This window comes from Salmo salar, chromosome ssa21 (genome assembly GCF_905237065.1).
Source record: "Salmo salar chromosome ssa21, Ssal_v3.1, whole genome shotgun sequence".
NCBI classification, from domain to species: Eukaryota; Metazoa; Chordata; class Actinopteri; order Salmoniformes; family Salmonidae; genus Salmo; species Salmo salar.
The window spans coordinates 21,220,752-21,240,089 of NC_059462.1; the positions used below are offsets into that span (position 1 = coordinate 21,220,752).

The 19,338-nt window shown below is 41.5% G+C and overlaps 1 protein-coding gene across 1 annotated transcript in view; it reads left to right on the top strand.

Annotated features, from left to right (window-relative positions):
- Window positions 1-19,338, top strand: part of col5a2a (collagen, type V, alpha 2a) — a 66,032-nt gene that overhangs the window by 44,268 nt on the left and 2,426 nt on the right. Inside the window, exons 6-52 of the mRNA XM_014164424.2 lie at window positions 128-220; window positions 1,441-1,518; window positions 3,178-3,222; window positions 3,311-3,364; window positions 3,720-3,773; window positions 4,071-4,124; window positions 4,221-4,274; window positions 4,375-4,428; window positions 4,763-4,807; window positions 6,829-6,882; window positions 7,910-7,954; window positions 8,037-8,090; window positions 8,312-8,410; window positions 8,495-8,539; window positions 8,680-8,778; window positions 9,086-9,139; window positions 9,345-9,452; window positions 9,703-9,756; window positions 9,861-9,959; window positions 10,042-10,095; window positions 10,387-10,485; window positions 10,590-10,643; window positions 10,749-10,802; window positions 10,983-11,036; window positions 11,194-11,247; window positions 11,393-11,437; window positions 11,549-11,647; window positions 11,765-11,872; window positions 12,142-12,195; window positions 12,612-12,665; window positions 12,753-12,806; window positions 12,922-12,975; window positions 13,434-13,541; window positions 13,634-13,687; window positions 13,829-13,882; window positions 14,085-14,246; window positions 14,603-14,710; window positions 14,832-14,939; window positions 15,860-15,913; window positions 16,048-16,155; window positions 16,562-16,615; window positions 16,922-17,029; window positions 17,265-17,318; window positions 17,417-17,524; window positions 17,691-17,991; window positions 18,225-18,406; window positions 18,833-19,075. Coding sequence (XP_014019899.2) covers window positions 128-220; window positions 1,441-1,518; window positions 3,178-3,222; window positions 3,311-3,364; window positions 3,720-3,773; window positions 4,071-4,124; window positions 4,221-4,274; window positions 4,375-4,428; window positions 4,763-4,807; window positions 6,829-6,882; window positions 7,910-7,954; window positions 8,037-8,090; window positions 8,312-8,410; window positions 8,495-8,539; window positions 8,680-8,778; window positions 9,086-9,139; window positions 9,345-9,452; window positions 9,703-9,756; window positions 9,861-9,959; window positions 10,042-10,095; window positions 10,387-10,485; window positions 10,590-10,643; window positions 10,749-10,802; window positions 10,983-11,036; window positions 11,194-11,247; window positions 11,393-11,437; window positions 11,549-11,647; window positions 11,765-11,872; window positions 12,142-12,195; window positions 12,612-12,665; window positions 12,753-12,806; window positions 12,922-12,975; window positions 13,434-13,541; window positions 13,634-13,687; window positions 13,829-13,882; window positions 14,085-14,246; window positions 14,603-14,710; window positions 14,832-14,939; window positions 15,860-15,913; window positions 16,048-16,155; window positions 16,562-16,615; window positions 16,922-17,029; window positions 17,265-17,318; window positions 17,417-17,524; window positions 17,691-17,991; window positions 18,225-18,406; window positions 18,833-19,075 — 3,885 coding nt within the window. The remainder of the gene's footprint in view (window positions 1-127; window positions 221-1,440; window positions 1,519-3,177; window positions 3,223-3,310; window positions 3,365-3,719; window positions 3,774-4,070; window positions 4,125-4,220; window positions 4,275-4,374; window positions 4,429-4,762; window positions 4,808-6,828; window positions 6,883-7,909; window positions 7,955-8,036; window positions 8,091-8,311; window positions 8,411-8,494; window positions 8,540-8,679; window positions 8,779-9,085; window positions 9,140-9,344; window positions 9,453-9,702; window positions 9,757-9,860; window positions 9,960-10,041; window positions 10,096-10,386; window positions 10,486-10,589; window positions 10,644-10,748; window positions 10,803-10,982; window positions 11,037-11,193; window positions 11,248-11,392; window positions 11,438-11,548; window positions 11,648-11,764; window positions 11,873-12,141; window positions 12,196-12,611; window positions 12,666-12,752; window positions 12,807-12,921; window positions 12,976-13,433; window positions 13,542-13,633; window positions 13,688-13,828; window positions 13,883-14,084; window positions 14,247-14,602; window positions 14,711-14,831; window positions 14,940-15,859; window positions 15,914-16,047; window positions 16,156-16,561; window positions 16,616-16,921; window positions 17,030-17,264; window positions 17,319-17,416; window positions 17,525-17,690; window positions 17,992-18,224; window positions 18,407-18,832; window positions 19,076-19,338) is intronic.

Genomic DNA, 19,338 nt, shown 5'->3' on the forward strand with positions numbered 1-19,338 from the left:
ACATGATTTGAGCAGAAATGTAGGTCGCACATCAAGTTATGATTTGGCACATAATGAATGACGCCGTATGAACCTGTAATGCATTGCTTCGTCCTGTTTATATTAACATGACATTATCTAATTGAAGGGGCTACGTGGACCAGCAGGATATGACGGAGAGCCTGGTGTGCCTGGAAATCCAGGAGAACCCGGACCTGCAGGAAACCAGGGTCCACCAGGGGTAAGTACCACAATACCCACCCCTCATAAACAATGTATAACGTGAATTATAAACTGGGTGGCCCTGAATGCTGATTTACACGGGTATGACAAAACATTTATTTTTACTGCTCAATTACGTTGGTAACCAGTTTATAATAGCAATAAGGCTCTGGGGTTTGTGGTATATGGTCAAAATACCACTGCTAAGGGGTGTATCCAAGCACTCCACGTTGTGTTGTGCTTAAGAACAGCCCTTAGCCGTGGTATATTGGCCATGTACCACACCCCCTCGTGCCGTATTGCTTAAATATACACTACCGTTCAAAAGTTTTGGGTCACTTAGAAATGTCCTTGTTTGACCCAGAAGAGAGTCATGTCTTCCTCTTCATTGTAATCAGAGGGCTAATATAAATACAATGCATGCCAGTCTCTATTGGCTAAGAGTTGAGGAGAGACTGACTGCATCAAATCAAATCAAATTTTTATTTGTAACCAACAATTCAGTTTTAAGAAAAATAAGTGTTAAGTAAAAAATAGATAAAATAAAAATAACATAAGTAAAGAGCAGCATTAAAATAACAGTAGCAAGGCTATATACAGAGGATACCGGTACAGAGTCAATGTGCAGAGTCAACAGGTCAACAGGTCAACAGGTTAGTCAAGGTAATTGAGGTAATATGTACATGTAGGTAGAGACTATGCATAGATAATAAACAGAGAGTAGCAGCAGTATGACGGGGGTGGGGAGGGGGGATACAAATAGTCTGGGAAGCCATTTCATTAGCTGTTCAGATGTCTAATGGCTTTGAGGTATAAGCTGTTAAGAAGCCTTTTGGACCTAGACTTGGCGCTCCGGTACCGCTTGCCATGCGGTGAGAACAGTCTATGACTAGGGTTGCTGGAGTTTTTGATAATTTTTAGGACCTTCCTCTGACACCGCCTGGTTTAAAGGTCCTGGATGGCAGGAAGCTTCACCTGACTAATGAGGCAGCAGTTGATACCAGGTGTGAAGTAGAGGAGTGGGGTGAGGGGAGGTGATAATGGGATCGGGGGGCATGAATGACCCGAACCATAAAACATTAGCAGATTGATTATCTGGACATTATCTGGCCTATTGAGAAACATAGTATGGGGACAGGACAGCAACACTGGCTGGTAGCTGTCCCAATGAGATGCTGAGTGTTCTCTGAGTTGCAGATTGCATTTCCAATACTCTAAATCACTGTTCTGTTTCTCCAGGGACTGGGAGCTCAGATGGCTGGAGGCTTTGGGGATGAGAAATCTGCCGGCCAAACAGCCATGGTGCCGGGAACTAGTGTAAGAAGGGTGCAGTGACACTATCTTGGGTCACAGAAGTCTCTTGTGCCATATTTCTTTGCTATGGCTTGGATAATTAAACTTTTGTGATGTATCAAATGTTTTTATCTCTTAACTGTTAAGGTATAGGGGGCAGTATTTTCACGGTCGGATGAAAAACGTACCCAAATTAAACTGCCTACTACTCAGGCCCAGAAACTAGAATATGCATATTATTAGTGGATTTGGATGGAAAACACTCTGAAGTTTCTAAAACTGTTTGAATGATGTCTGTGAGTATAACAGAACTCATATGGCAGGCAAAAACCTGAGAAAAATCCAACCAGGAAGTGGGAAATCTGAGAATTGTAGTTCTTCTTTTGAATCCCTATCGAAACTACAGTGTCTGTGGGGTCACGTTGCACTTCCTAAGGCTTCCATTGGCTGTCAGCCTTTAGAACATTTTTTTCATCCTTCTCCTGTTACTGGGCAGAGAATACTAGCTCAGTCAATGAGTGGACTGCCTGAGGACAAAGGGCTTGGTTATGTGCGAGACCGCGAGTGCGCCGTTCCTTCTTTTTCCTCCTGGAATGAATACGCTATTGTCCAGTTGGATTATTATCGCATTTTTATGCTAAAAATACCCTAAAGATTGATTGCAAACAACGTTTGACATGTTTCTACGAACGGTAATGGACCATTTTGACTTTTTGTGTCTCGAATTACACTCACGCATTATGACTTTGGATAGTGATCTGAATGCACGAACAAAACGGAGGTATTTGGACATGAATATGGAGTATTTCGAACATAAAGAACATTTCTTGTGGAAGTAGGAGTCCTTGGAGTGCATTCCGCCAAAGATCAGCAAAGGTAAGGAATGATTTATAACACTAATTCAGAGTTTTGTTGACTTGGCGGGTAGCTGTATAGCTTGCATTGATGGTTGAGCTATGTACTCAGAATATTGAAGTGCTTTCTCCGTAAAGCTATTTTAAAATCTGACACAGCGGTTGCATCAAGGAGCAGTGTATCTATAATTCTTTAAATAATTGTTATATATTTTGTCAATGTTTATGATGAGTATTTTTGTAACTTGATGTGCTCATTCACCGGGGGTTTTGGTGGGAATACATTTTCTGAACATCTCGCGCCAATGTAAAATGCTGTTTTTGGATATAAATATGAACTTGATCGAACAAAACATACATGTATTGTGTAACATGATGTCCTAGGAGTGTCATCTGATGAAGATCGTCAAAGGTTAGTGCTTCATTTTAGCTGTATTTTGGGTTTCTGTGACACATCTCCTTGCTTGGAAAATGGCTGTGTGGTTATTGTTTGTCTATGTACTGTCCTAACATAATCTAATGTTTTGCTTTCACTGTAAAGCCTTTTTGAAATCGGACAATGTGGTTACATTAAGGAGAAGTGTATCTTTAAAATGGTGTTAAATAGTCGTATGTTTGAGAAATTTAAATTATTCGATTTTTGATGTTTTGTATTTCGCGCCCTGCTGTTCATTGGATGTTGGCTAGGCGTTCCGCTAGTGGAACGTCTGTCCTCAACAGGTTTTTAATGATGTTGATGTATGTTTGGAACAACTATTTGTTGAGTCTGTGGGGCCATACTTTTTTACCAATAATGATTGTGAGTGCAATGATGTCATCTGTGTTTTAGGGGGAGGCAGGAGCAAGAGGACCTCCTGGGCCAAATGGAAACCCTGTAAGTTAAAAACAACCCATGAAGAAATCAAATCAATCTATTTGGAGATAGCCGTTCACCAACCTCTCTCTCTCACTCGCTCTCTCAGGGCCATGCTGGACCGCAAGGACCCCCTGGGGAAGTCGGTGATCCAGGTCACATGGTATGACATTCTCCTTGTCACGTCATGTTTCTAGTCAGGTGTTCCCTGTTTGTGTCAACAATTCTCAATAATGTGTCTATGAGAATAACACCTTGAATCATGTTGGCACCACAGTAATCACATTCATCTTCTCAAACAACACAAAACTGACAGACTGTAGCATGTCAGAAGGCACACATTGTTGTGGACACAATTTCTGTGCAACTGTTTATGTTGACCATTTCATCTCCTGGTCACACTTTTCATAAAGCAGACAGGTATAATAAATGATAATGCAGTTCTAATGCATTGTAGGGCTTGTCATAAGCATGTATAACCCCTTTATACAAGGTCTTATAATTCTCTTCTGTTGTAGGGTACATCTGGACAAAGGGGACCTGAAGGGCCACCGGGAAAGCCGGGTGAAGACGTGAGTAAACGCTCATCTCTGTTCAGCCGAAGTACTGACGCCACCCTGCATATCAAAGACATGGTTTTAGTGGGCTAGTGGTAATGTCCTCTGCCTCATGAGTCTGTTGTGTTGTGGAAAATGCTTCCCAACAGAAACAAACTCGAAAGACATGAACATAGTAGATAGGAAGTGTACTAACCAGGACCATTTGTTAATGAACACTACTAGTGTGTTCTCAAGCATGATGCGTAAGAAACATCACACTTTATACATCTCATAATATATTAGTAACATGGCCATTTGCTGTCATCCTAGGGAGAAGGAGGAAAATCAGGAAATCCGGGAGAGATGGGATTCCCTGGATCAGCGGTAAGTTATATATCAATGGAAGTGTTATACTTGAAATTATGACTAAAATGACTGGAATACTGTATTGAAACTGTACTAAAATACCATGTATTACAGGGAGCTCGAGGATTTCCAGGGACACCTGGGCCTCCTGGATTGAAAGGCCATAGAGTAAGTATGACCCCCAACAAACATTCAAAGAACCTCACTGTGAACTCATGTGTCATGCAATTATTGTCCACTAATGGAAAAATACACTTTGTTGTTTCAGGGTCACACAGGTCCAATTGGTCTAAGAGGTGAAACTGGAACTGTAGGATCCAAGGTACAACGTCTATATGAAGTTATATCTATAACTCACTCACTATGTTTTTATGATTCATATTGACATCATAGTCATTTCTTGTCATGATATTTCAGTGATATTCATATAGATATTATATAGATGAGTGTATAATATACACAAAATCTGAGAGAAATAAGCTTTTTGTGCCTATGGAACATTTCTGTGATCTTTTATTTTAGCTCATGAAACATGGGACCAACACTTTACATGTTGTGTTTATATTTCTGTTCAGTATATATTAAGTATATGCATACTGTAAAGTTTTGAAAGGCATGTATTGATGAATGCAATGTTTTTGTAATTGATCTCTTAGGGTGCATTAGGTCCCACTGGTCCGATTGGCACACCTGGCCCTATGGTAAGTGGAAAAAATGTCAAATATAGAGTATTGTGTACTAGCAACTTATGCAGTCACTGACAAAACGCACTGAACCTTATTGTGATGTTTTATTGATAAGGATCTATTGGTTCTTTGGAAGACTCCTCTCCGTCTGCACAGTTCACAAAAGATAAGATAGGTTAAAGCAAAATGGTGGATGCCTACCTAGTGTTAGCTTTGACCAGTCTAGATTCTTCATAGTGTAGTGAAGAAGAATGAAAGAAGACAAGCATTGGAAGACACTATATGGATGCATCCCATGATGAGGAGCCATGCCTGTACTGTACATTACCTTTGGATAGATTTCTTTCAGCTGTTTAAAATAAACAGTGCAATGTGCTTAACTAACAGGTATACTTAAATTCATGAATTATTACAATTATTATTTTTTCCTAAAATGGATTCAATAGATTTTTTTCTTCATCAATCTATACACAATACCGCATAATGACAAAGCAAAAACAGTTTTTTTTTTTTACTTATGCAAATGTATTAAAAATGAACATGGAATATTACATTTACGTAAGTATTCAGACCCTTTACTCAGTACTTTGTTGAAGCACCTTTGGCAGCGATTACCGGATCAAGTCTTCTTGGGTATGACGCTACAAGCTTGGCACACCTGTATTTGGGGAGTTTCTCCAATTCTCCTCTGCAGATCCTCTCATGCTCTGTCAGGTTGGATGGGGAGCATTGCTGCACAACTATTTTCAGGTCTCTCCAGAGATGTTCGATCGGATTTAAGTCTGGGCTCTGGCTGGGCAACTCAAGGACATTCAGAGACTTGTCCCGAATCCACTCCTGCATTGTCTTGATTGTATGCTTAGGGTCGTTGTCCTGTTGGAAGGTAAACCTTCACCCCAGTCTGAGGTCCTGAGCGCTCTGGGGCAGGTTTTCACCAAGGATCTCTCTGTACTTTGCTCCATTCATCTTTCCCTCTATCCTGAATGGTCTCCCAGTCCCTGCCTCTGAAAAACATCGCCACAGCATGATGCTGCCACCACCATGCTTCACCGTAGGGATGGTGCCAGGTTTCCTCCAGACGTGACGTTTGGCATTCAGGCAAAAGAGTTCAATCTTGATTTCATCAGACCAGAATCTTGTTTCTCGTCATCTGAGAGCCTTTAGGTGCCTTTTGGCAAACTCCAAAAGGGTGTCATGTGCCTATTACTGAGGAGTGGCTTCTGTCTGGCCACTCTACCATAAAGGCCTGATTGGTGGAGTGTTGCAGAGAAGGTTGTCCTGGAAGGTTCTCCCATCGCCACAGAGGAACTCTGGAGCTCTTTCAGAGCGAACATCGGGTTCTTGGTCACCTCAGAGACCAAGGCTCTTCTCCCCCGATTGCTCAGTTTGGCCGGGCGGCCAGCTCTAGGAAGAGTCTTGGTGATTCCAAACTTTTTCCATTTATGAATGATGGAGGCCACTGTGTTCTTGGGGACCTTCAATGCTGGAGACATTTTTTGGTACCCTTCCCCAGATCTGTGCCTCGACACAACCCTGTCTCGGAGCTCTACGAACAATTCCTTCGACCTCATGGCCTGGTCAAGTTGTAGAAACAAAAACCTGTTTTTGCTTTGTCATTATGGGGTACTGGGTGTAGATTGATGAGAGAATATTTTTTTTAATCAATTTTAGAATAAGGCTGTAATGTAAAAACAGTGGAAAAAGTCAAGGGGTCTGAATACTTTCCGAATGCACTGTATGTGTGTTTTTCTTTCTTTGTATTGAAAACAGGGCTCTACTGCAAATGAGACATTGGTCTCAGTTGATACCCCCATATAAATAAAAGTATAATAATAACATGGGACTGTTTGCAGCATCTTTTGGTATTTGCAGGTCTATTCCTAGTGTATCAACTCTCTGCCAATTAAGACCTATTTTCAACTTTTACATTTTCCTTACATTTATATGTTTATTGCTTAATGGTAATTTTGTCAATACATTCATATGTTTATTGCTCTGCCACACTAAAAGTAATCATGATTAATTTCTCCTTTTAGGGCCCTAGAGGCATGCCTGGGGAGAGAGGTCGCTTAGGAGCAAATGGAGTGCCGGTAAGAATGAGAACACTTAAAGTTGGGAGGTTAACAAATCAAATTTATTTCAAATCAAATCAAATTTATTTATATATTTTATTTTTTTATTTTAGTAATTTAGCAGACGCTCTTATCCAGAGCGACTTACAGTAGATATAGCCCTTCTTACATCAGCTGATATCTCAAAGTGCTGTACAGAAACCCAGCCTAAAACCCCAAACAGCAAGCTATGCAGGTGTAGAAGCACGGAGGCTAGGAAAAACTCCCTTGAAAGGCTAAAACCTAGGAAGAAACCTAGAGAGGAACCAGGCTATGAGGGGTGGCCAGTCCTCTTCTGGCTGTGCCGTGTAGAGATTATAACAGCACATGGCCTAGATGTTAACACCATCTTGTTCGTGAGAGTTTCCTCTTTCGACAATGGGTTCATTTCAGTTCATTGCCCAAACGGTTCAGACGCTACAGACAGAAGCTGGCACATCAGCGTTACCGACTTTAGACGAATCCCATGGGGCTTGTGGGGTCGTAGAGCAAAATGAAGAACACCATTGTGTTTGTAAGAGTCTCATCTATAGAGTGGTCTGTTGGGACGCCACAGACGTTTTAGTGAGAAGACCGATTTTTGGGATGTCTCATGGTCTGACAAACACCACTTTTGCTCGACCAGCTTCCAAAGCAGATGCAGAAGGCCGACATAGGTGGATGCGGTGGATCCTTGAGATGCAGCCCATGCAAAAAATATCTCTAGCTTAAACTGACGGATTTTGATGGGGATTTTTTTTATTATGTTACTTAGATCTTAAGGTTAATATCATTCTCAATTGTATTGCTCATTTTTATATACAAGAGTATAAATGTAATGACTCCAGATAACAAGATATTGTTACATCCACTCACACCATTACAAGTCCTCAATTATTTTTTCAAATATATTTTATGTATTTGACAAGTGTACACAATTCAAATTTCCGATGCATGTCTTTACAAGAATTGTAATTGTAGATTGTATTCTGTGTGAATCCAATTATTTTTTTATTTTTTATTGAAGGGAATGAAAGGTCCTCCTGGGAACATTGGTAAATCTGGTCCGATGGTAAGTTGGCCTGCAGTTGCTACTAATATAATACTGCATTTGAGCTATTCGTTAATTCAATTTTCTGGTATTATACTTGCAGGGTCCATTAGGTATCAACGGTCCCCCAGGTTATCCAGGAATTCCAGGAATGAAGGCAAGTACTGTAGACTATCAAGTAGAACGTTAAGTATTCAATACATGTTCAAATCAATGTGATTTAAATAGTAACTTCCGAGGCTGTATATGTAGCAGTGTATGCAATATGTTGTAAATGCAACCTAATAACATACAGTATATAGCTAACTAATAAGGTAATGTAGGACTACTGTATGTACATAAAATGGACTCATGAGGATTTCTGTTTCTATTCTCCAGGGCCAACCTGGTGCCACAGGAGTGCGGGGGCCCGAGGGGCAACAGGGACAGAGGGGCGAGACAGGACACCAAGGCAGGGCAGGATCAACTGGCCAACAAGTAAGGGTCTTATTTATAACACCTACTCTCTTTGTTAAACATCATTGTGCTGTACTTTTAATATGATATATTTGCTATATTTAGGGTCCTTCAGGAACAGACGGGGGCCCAGGTACTAAGGGTCCAGTGGTACGTATATTATCATCAATCTAGTTCCCCTAATTTTCAACATAACTGTATTATCAACATAATTGTATTATCACATAGCATACCTAGATTCATACGATCAAGATTGATGCCTATTGAGAGATATTCCTGTTGTTTTGTAGGGTACTATGGGTGTGCAGGGTCCTGGGGGTCACCTCGGACCCCATGGTCCACCCGGACCTCAAGGAAGCACTGGACAGCCTGGGATCAAAGGTCAACTGGTAATGTGGCGTCCGTTTACATTGGATAGTAATTTTCTACTCATGGGAGGTCCATTCATTCATGTACCTTATAGATGTATACATACACTGTCAATGTTATGACATGCATGCATGACTTTACCAAAGCACAGATAATATGGCCCAGATCACCTAACTAATGTACCATTACTGCAGAACAATTGTTTGACTGATTGACAAGATGGTAATATTGATTTTCATTTTATGATACATTATTCATTATCTCAGGTGTAGAATAAAATGTTACTATAGTGATACAGTATATTTATGGCTCTCATCTTTTTTTCAGGGAGATGTTGGTATACCTGGGTACAAAGGAGAGGCCGGACCCAAAGGAGAACCAGTAAGCCCAAATAATATGTGACCATTCACAGAGAATATGTACAAAATGTATGCTATTATTTACAGTACTTTTTATATTGTACAATACTTGGATGTCTAACTGCTCATTATTTCCCATTGAATGAAATTCAGACACTGTCATAAATGGAGGAAAGTGTATTGAGATGGTTAAACAAATGTTAAATATAGTTTGTTTTGATTCATAGGGTCCCCCTGGTTCCCAAGGAGTAATCGGGCCGCAGGGGGAGGAGGGAAAGAGAGGAACTCGGGGTGACTCTGGCTCACTAGGACCACCCGGTCCTGTTGGTGAGAGAGTGAGTCTACCGTTGGCCTCTATTACTGAACACTTCTAGATGATTAGGATTTAGGTCAGTGACTGTAACTTATGACTTCTCAGGATGGATTTCAGTCGTCCATCTCAAATTTATCCCAGTTCATAATCCAATTGATTTAGCTGACATTGATATCCTCAACCCTGTGCAGAAAATATATTGTATCATAGATGTAATCTTGGTATATTGTATGTGTCTTCATTTCATATATGGATGGGCATTTGTATTGCAGGGGTCTCCTGGTAACAGAGGTTTCCCTGGTGCTGATGGATTACCTGGACCTAAGGTACAGACAGAGATCTATTACAGCTGCATCGGTGGTCATTAGACTGGATTCTTAGGACAGGAGCCCCAGCCCGAACCTAATTCACTAATATGTTTCTCCTGAAGGGTGCTCAAGGAGATCGTGGACCTTCTGGCATATCTGGACCTAAAGGTTCCGGAGGGGATCCCGGGCGCACTGGCGAACCTGGCCTCCCAGGCGCACGGGTAATGTGAAGATATCATGAATAGCTTTCCAAGATTGTCATGTTTGTTTCTGAAGCTCATAATTTTGTCTGTTGTTTTGTAGGGTCTGACTGGCACTCCAGGAGTCCAGGGAGCAGAGGGCAAACCAGGACCCCTGGTAAGGTTGACAAAAGAGTGTTTACACACATCCAATTTAGGTCAGAGCTGAACAAAAAATAACAACTGTAGAGAAAAAGGTAATGCACTCAGTGATTGCCACCTCTCCAACAAGTGTTCTTCAATTAATGTTTTCAGTGATACACAAACAAGGTTTAGACCGACAGGCTATTTGTCAGGTGATCAATGACCGGAGAATACCTCTTTTCGAGGTTTGACCATTGGTATCAGTAGTCATAACACTGAATGAACAGCCAGAGGTAAGAGTTGTTTTCGTGCCCTCTGTCTGAAGGGTCCAGCAGGAGAAGATGGCCGCCCAGGACCAGCAGGGTCGATTGGAACCAGGGGTCCTGCAGGAACCATGGGAACACCTGGACCAAAGGGCTTTAATGTAAGGAACTTTAGAAGTTCTAACCTTCTCAAGATGTCTTGCTATCAAACTTTTCCTTTCTCCTCATGATTACTTGAATGACTTCTTGTCTTTTCAAATCATAGGGAGACCCAGGGAAGACAGGCGAACAAGGATCTCTGGGAGTGGCAGGACAAAGAGTGAGTACGGATGTCAATGAGCACTAAATGACCTCTGCCCTCATACGTGTTTATGGGGAAAATTGTGTTCATGAGGACGTTTACTAAGGATGACTTCCTTTCTAGGGTCCTCCTGGGAAAGATGGGGAAGTTGGCCCTGCCGGTCCCGCTGGCCCTCTGGTAAGTCAACTGTTTGTCTCTGATTGTTGTTATGACTCATATCTCGTACTGACATTTTGGTACAGCATTTTCCTATCAGTCAATATTATGTAACGCCACTGCACATCTGATTTGTAAAGTATACTCTCTCATAACATACTCTTCATGTTCAACAAATGTTGATTCTCTCTTTGTCTGAAGGGCGTTGCAGGTGAAAGAGGAGAACAGGGACCACCTGGAGTGAATGGTTTCCAGGTAGGTCATTCTGGATTTTGTCATAGATGCTTGGATGATGTTCACTAGCAGCAGTTGATCACTGAAAGTGGCAACAAAGATTGTAACTCATAAGGGATGATTGAATCAACTGGGCACTGTTGTCGTCATCTAAAGTGTATATGCTTTTGTGTATTAGGGATTACCTGGACCCCCAGGCCCTCCTGGAGAGTCAGGAAAACCAGGTGATTTGGTGAGTTTCATGAACACTTGCACTGTTTGAATTAGCTGAAGTTTATATCTAATGAGATAAATACTGTAGATCCTCTATTTCATGGGATGCAATACTCATTTGTGACATCATGACGATGGAGTATGAATTTCTTTCTCTTGTTTAGGGTATCCCTGGAGAAGGAGGTGCTGTTGGCCAGATTGGACCAAGGGTACATTGATAATTTTACTAATATCAATACATATTGGAATATATTGCACATATATACAATGTAGTATTGCAGTAGACACAGCATGACTGACAGACATTTTGTGTCTAACAGGGAGAGCGTGGAATCCCAGGGGAGAGAGGAGAACTCGGACCTCACGGTTTGGCTGGAGCCAAGGGAAACCCCGGAGCGCCAGGACCCGATGGACCAAAGGTATTTGTTGTCCATGTATAGAGATATAGTAATATGGAGCCACTATGGAGGGTTACGTGTATTGGATTTTTGAGTCTGAAAATAGGAATATGAACCCATTGCTTTTTTTCTCCAAAGGGTAGTCCTGGTCCCACTGGTAGTCTTGGTGACCTAGGCCCTCCTGGTCTTCAAGGGATGCCTGGCGAGAGAGGGATCTCTGGTTCTCCTGGGCCTAAAGGTGACAGAGTAAGTATTCACACACTGCATCATCAGCTTCTCATCCTATCATATCCATGGGAGATGATGTATATCTATCTCAGTGTCTGTTTCCGTCTGCTGTATTTGTATGATTGTTTTCTACAGTTTCTTTTGTGTGGAGCCCAAGAAGTAGCTATTGTTAAAATAACAAGTAGCTAACGGGGATTGAAGTAAACAATTGCGTATATATATATATATGATAACACAATAAATAATATTAACTGTCGGATTTTCACGTGACATTCTCCATCATTTAGGGGTCTGGTGGAGAGAAGGGATCAGAAGGTACACCTGGAAATGATGGCGCAAGAGTGAGTCAAATTTACACGTGACTTCTTTCACTTCAATATAACACTAACACACATTTTGTAATTTCTAATTTTGGCTTAAGACAAATAGTTTTGTGTCTTGATCATGTGAAGACAGAAAGTAGATTTGTCTCATTTGAAAAGTGCTTTCCCCAGGTTCTCACCAAGCTTATTCATACAGTTGGCAAGCACTGCTGGCATGAAGTGATTGTATCAGAACAGGAAAAGTTATCTGTTCTTAAAGGGTTGTAAAAAAAAAGACACTTCTTTATAATGGGTGAGTTATTCTACAGGGGAGTGTTACAGTAAGAGTCAGCTTGGAAACATGTTGCTGCATATTCTGTCAGAGAAACAATTGTCTGTTCAAGTCAAAAATTGTATGAATGTATTTCCCCTAAAAATATGTTTTCTCACCTCAGGGTCTTCCTGGTCCTCTCGGCCCACCCGGACCCAATGGACCTAGCGGTGAAAAAGTAAAGACATAGTTTGCCAAAAGCTAAAATGATTAGTTAGTTAATCTTTTGTTGTTACAGTAGAACTAAAACTTGTTGTAATTGCAGGGAGAAGCTGGACCTAAAGGTCCTCCCGGGCCTCATGGATCAAGAGCTATGCCTGTGAGTGGACAACTGGACACTGAGTATTTAAAGTATACAATGACACATTTACCTTGAAATGATCATATCAGATATTATGGCATTGTAATGCTAGATGTATATTCTGTTCCACCAGGGACCCCGTGGTGAACCTGGTCCTATTGGTCCTGTTGGGTTTGGTGGACCACCCGTAAGTCATTATTTTCTGTAGCCCATGCCTATGAGACGACAAACAGATTTTCTTAGAGTCATAGTGATCGTAACAATTCATGTCATACAGATGTAGGATATTCATTTGAGCACCCTGTTGCAGGAGAACTTTCCTGCGATACATTTTCCCTTATGAAAATTGTATCAACCCCTACAAAAATGTCCATGAATTATAATACACATAATTATTCACATTTCCTGTTGCTGCAGGATTATTTTCCTGCTATAGAAAAGTGGCTCAAATTAAGATCCTACATCTGTACTGCATATCGTATACTGTATCATGTTGTAATAACTATAATAATAATTTGTACAATTTCTATAATGCTTTTCATAATCTCATATTCTTAGATCCCCCTTTGTGCTTTCTAGTAAGAAAAGTAGTGAATTTGGGCTGTTTCCAGCTCTCATGCTTGTTGTGTTATTGCCCTTATACAGGGACCCGATGGTCAACCAGGAGTCAAGGGGGAACCTGGAGAGCCTGGTCAGAAGGGTGATGCTGGTTCTCCAGGGCCTCAGGGCTTGGCTGGATCCCATGGACCTCCTGTGAGTTAACAAGCTACATTATCTTGTGCTACATTATCAGACAGACTAAACAGGAGGAACTATCTCATTCAGCAATCTTCATCTCTCCGCAGGGTATTGTCGGTGTGGCTGGACTGAAGGGTGGAAGAGGAACCCAGGGTGCACCTGTAAGTTCATGTTATGAATTATGACCAAAGCCTCTTGGGACTGTGACAGGATTGTGCCCAGGTATTGACACGTGGTACAGATAGTATATAACCATGTAATGAATAGTAACCATGTGGATCTTCTCATCGTTTCACTCTTAGGGCCCCACTGGTTTCCCTGGATCTGCAGGCAGGGTTGGACCACCAGGCTCAGCTGTAAGTAATCATCAAACCACTATTGGTTCTATTGGTTAATGTATCAATTTGGAAGTAGCCACCAGCTATCATTTCAATATGCCACTCACTATTGAATACAAAAATTATAACCACTGATCACCCATTACTTACACACTTCACATTATTCTCAGAGATAAAGAATAACAACAACAGTAACAAAACAACATTCTCTTTGTAACAGGGTCCAGTTGGAGAGGCCGGACCCCTTGGTTCCCCTGGGAAAGAGGGTCCTCCTGGCCTTCGTGGAGAGAATGGATCCCCTGGAAGACAAGGAGAAAGAGGCCCCCCAGGACCAGCCGGGGGCTCAGGAGACAAAGGAGACTCTGGGGAAGACGGACCCACGGTAAACCATTACGTTTTGCTGAATAACAATGTTTCTCTATCCGTTCCTGGGAGAATACCAAGGGCTGCACATCACCAAGTCCTTGATAAGTTGCATCGGATGTGTTCATGCTGGGTTAGAACATAAAAGTACACCTCAGGAACTGTTTGTACAGAAACACATTGCTGTATAATAGTTTATCCATTAAGTCAGGATATGAATTGAAATAAGAAAGAAAAAAAATCAACAAAAATATCAGGAATTATCCAATTCATGAACTGAACTGAATTTGGAGTTTGGGTCTTGTTGAATTGGATTGACCACAACCCTGTTACATGGCAATATCTAGACAATATCAACTGGATTTGTTTCCACAGGGTCCTGATGGACCTCCAGGTCCAGCCGGAACAACAGGACAGAGAGGCATTGTGGGTCTTCCTGGTCAGAGAGGAGAGCGTGGAATGCTGGGACTTCCAGGACCAGCAGTATGTTCTGATTTCTACACATTTGTTTGAATCCCACTAATGTGTCCGCAAACTGAGCTGCTTCCACATTGCATGTTACACAGTGCTCCTCATGATTCCATTGTCCCTGTGGTGTTTGTAGGGTCCTCCAGGAAAACAGGGGACTGCAGGACCTGGGGGAGACAAAGGCCCCACTGGCCCAATCGGTTCTCCTGGTGCCAACGGACCTCGTGGTGATCCTGGTCCCGATGTAAGTTTCCCCTTACATTTTTTTCGCCAAAACTTTTCACTTCACTATTTGTCCTCTTGTTGCTAGCAGTAAGAGAGTTTATACCATGGCATTGTCGAATACTCGTTTCTGATTGGCTAAAAGGGAATTCTAGAGCGTGCATTATTTAAGCAATAAGGCACAAGGGGTGTGGTATATGGCCAATATACCACGGCTAAGGGCTGTTCTTTCGCACAACACAACGCGGAGTATACCACAAACCCCCGAGGCCATATACCACAAATGCCTGAGGTGCGTTATTGCTTTTATAAACTGGTTACCAACATAATTAGAGCAGTAAAAATAAATGTTTTGTCATACGCATGGTATACGGTCTGATATACCATAGCTGTCTGCCATTCAGAGTTCAGGGCTCGAACCACCCAGTTTATAATTCTCTATAATGCACGGTATATCAGCACGGTAGAATTCAATGGCTATAGTTCATTCTTACATTTTCTATTTGAGCTACTTTTGAAAGCAAAAGTCAAATTTAAAACATTATTGGCATTGTTGAATTCGATTTTCATAATAGCATGCAAGGATTGATGGTTTGGTTAGCTAAACTAGCAAGTATGTTTGTTTCGTTACCAAGGCAACTACTGTAGAAATATATAGTACATTTGCTAGCTACTTTAGTTGATGTTCACATTTCTACATGCAAATGAACATATTTCTAGCGGCAAATATGTTAAATTATAGCCATGGTATAAAAGAGATAATCAAAACAATGCAACTCCGTGGAAGGTTGTTCCAGCGCGCCATGGAACACACCTTCCACGTTGTTCATTATTTTCCATAGAACGCATAGCCCCTCCTTGATTATTCCTCACATATTTCGTACAGGTTACAGTATTAAATAAATTAATACATTTTATTCACAATACGTTGTTTTCCTCCAGGGTCCTGCTGGATCTGATGGGCCGCCAGGCAAAGATGGAGTCATTGGTCAAAGGGTAAGTGCTACAATGTGTCCAGAATGTCTCGTATTGTTTATTGTGCTTGACCAACCGTGTTGAAACAGCAAGACAAATGTCTTACAACCTGTAGCATATACATTTAATGGTTCTGATTTCGATGATGTCAACAGGGAGATCGAGGGGACCATGGTCCAGAGGGTCTGGTTGGGACCCCAGGACAACCAGGAACTCCAGGTCCAGTCGGTGCCACCGGTGGTTCTGGAAAGAGAGGAGACGCTGTACGTAATATGCCCTTTTCATTTATGTAAGGAATTTCCTTGTCAATACATGAGAATCCCAAGATTAGATAAGATGGAAAAAGAAAAGGGTCCTGACAACATGTACATGTTCCTTATATACAGGCATAAGGCTGTCATTGTAAATAACAATTTGTTCTTAATAATATTATTTTACGGCTAGGGGTTCCGCTAGCGGAATGTTTCGACAACATCCGGTGAAATGGCAGAGCGCCAAATTCAAAAGAAATGTAAAAAATATTTAACTTTCATACATTCACAAGTCCAACACACCAAATTAAAGCTTACTTCTTGTTAATCTAGCCACCGTGTCAGATTTCAAAAAGGCTTTACAGTGAAAGCACACCATAATCTAATTAACTCATGTTGGTATCCTATTCATACACAGGGTTCCAGAGGACCAAACGGTCCACCCGGTTCAGCAGGAAAGAGAGGGTTAACGGTAAGACCATCATAAACATATACATGATAAAAGATTATCATTTCATTTTACTTTAATGCCTAAACCACCAATAAATGTTTTTTTTATGTCCAAACATATTCAATGTCCAAATAAAAATGAGCAGTCACAGAAATGAACACACAGCACCCTGTGGTTTTGACTACTAAAGCATTAGGCTTGACTCATGGGAGAACTACCCATTGCATATTTGTATGGTGACACGTAACCACAAACAGAAATGAGCTTTCTCATGTTTCATTGGACGTCCCATAAAATGTGATTGCATGGTGTCGTTCTAAACAACAGGGACCACAAGGACCAAGGGGTGATAAGGGTGACCTCGGAGACCATGGAGAGAGAGGACAGAAAGGACACAGAGGTTTCACCGGTTTGCAGGGTCTACCTGGACCACCTGTATGTCAAATCAATACTTATCTTTAATTGAGTAGAACTTATATACACTGAGTGTACAAAACATTAAGGACACCTTCCTCATATCGAGTTTCACAATAGCTTTCACCTGGATTCACCTGGTCAGTCTATGTCATGGAAAGAGCTGGTGTCCTTAATGTTTTGAACAATGAGTGTATGTGTACCCTTTAAAGTTGATATCAATCTCAGTATTCATTATTTACTCCTTTATTTTTAGGGTACAACAGGAGAGCAGGGAGCATCAGGAATCATCGGACCAAGTGGTCAAAGAGTAGGTATCATATCAGACTGTTAAATGATGGTCCATGTTGTCAACCATAATGTATTTGTTTCATTATAATGGATCTTTATCATGGTATGATATAATAGGGACCCCCTGGACCAGTTGGACCCACAGGAAAAGAAGGGTACATCGGACAACCTGGACCAATGGGACCTCCTGGAACCCGTGGAATTAGTGGCGAAATCGGACCTGAGGCATGTAAATTTCCACTTCAAAATCGTTTCACCTACATGGACAACTGAAATGGACATTTCCTGGGAAGTCAGCGCCAACGTCATTAACATTTGGCACATGTCAAAACACTTAATTTGTTCACACCTTGTAATTACTCTCTATTTACCATAACTCTCTGGTTTGCAGGGACCTCCCGGAGAGCCTGGTCCCAATGGTCCTCCCGGGCCTCCCGGACCCCCCACAGCTGCCATGGATGACCTATTTGGCGGCATGCATGACTATGATGCTGGCCCCCCTCCTCCAGAGTTTAATGAGGATGAGGCTCTGCCCAACAGCAATGCCACTCAGCAGCTGGACCCAGGTGTTCAGGCCACTCTGAAGGCCCTCAGCAGCCAGATCGACAGCATGAAAAGCCCAGACGGCAGCAGGAAGCACCCGGCAAGGACTTGTGAGGACTTGAAGCAGTGCTACCCACTGAAAAAAAGTGGTGAGTTGTTGTTTCCATGAGGCGGGAAGTACATCAATTAGGTGTTTTTTTTGTAGTTTTTCAGTATTCAGACCATGTCTTATCATGCAGCCATTGCTTCATGTGATGTGGGGTGGTGTGTATTTTGGCAACACTTTTACCCCTAAGGATGCCTAAATCACATTAGAAACATCTCTTTAGTAAAACTCAATAGACCAGGGCAGATTGGACAATATTCTCTTTCTCTATTCCAGGTGAATACTGGGTTGATCCAAACCAAGGAAGCTCAGAGGATGCTATAAAAGTACATTGTAATATGGAGACTGGAGAGACCTGCATCTCGGCCAACCCCGCCAGCATACCTAAGAAAGTATGGTGGAACACCTCAAGGAAGAAGCCTGTGTGGTTTGGAGCTGATATCAATAGAGGAACACAAGTAAGACCATTTTTCACCACAATAATAATTTATTACTGTGATTAGCATTCTAATTAGAAAGGAAACTGCTCTGGGACCTGTTGGATCACTGGGCATTCAAAATGTTCCCCTTCAGTGGTTTAATTTCGGAAGTCTGTGGGAATTCTGCTTCCATGCATTCCACTAAAACTATGGGATAAAAGTATTTGATAAGGTAGTGCGGTATTGCTGGGGAAAAATACTTTCTTTGTAAAGCAAGTCTGAAGATTAAATCTAGCAATAGACACACATTTGACAATCACAGATAATATTTGCTATGTAAATGTGACACATGTTCATAACTACGACATGACCGAAAACTGCTGATAACATCATATTGAAATGTATCTGAAAAGTGAGTTCATCATTTGCCGCTGTTTTTTGTTTTTTCTTTTTGTGTTTTTGCAGTTCACCTATGGTAACAAAGATCAACCTGCCAACTCGGTCACCGTCCAGATGACATTCATCCGTCTGCTCTCCAAAGAGGCTTCTCAGACCATCACCTACCACTGCAAGAACACAGTGGGCTACAAGGATGAGGCGACTGGGAACCTAAAGAAAGCAGTCATCCTCAAGGGGTCGAATGACCTGGAGCTCAAGGCAGAGGGAAACAACCGCTTCAGATACACCGTGGTGGAGGACAGTTGTGGAGTGAGTATTTTCTATAGATGTTTTGTGGCAGTTTAAGTTTGGTCCCTGAAACATTTCAATCTTTACTTACAAAAAAAACATGTCAAATTTGCAGTTTGACATGTGAAATAGATGTTTTCACATGTTGAGCTTAAATTTCGCATGTGAAACCATATTTTCCCATGTATTAAAATTAGAGTTCACATGTTAACGCGACCTGTTCATATATGAAGAGAATAACATGCTTTCACCTCACACGTGAATTGCAGTTTTACATGTGAAAT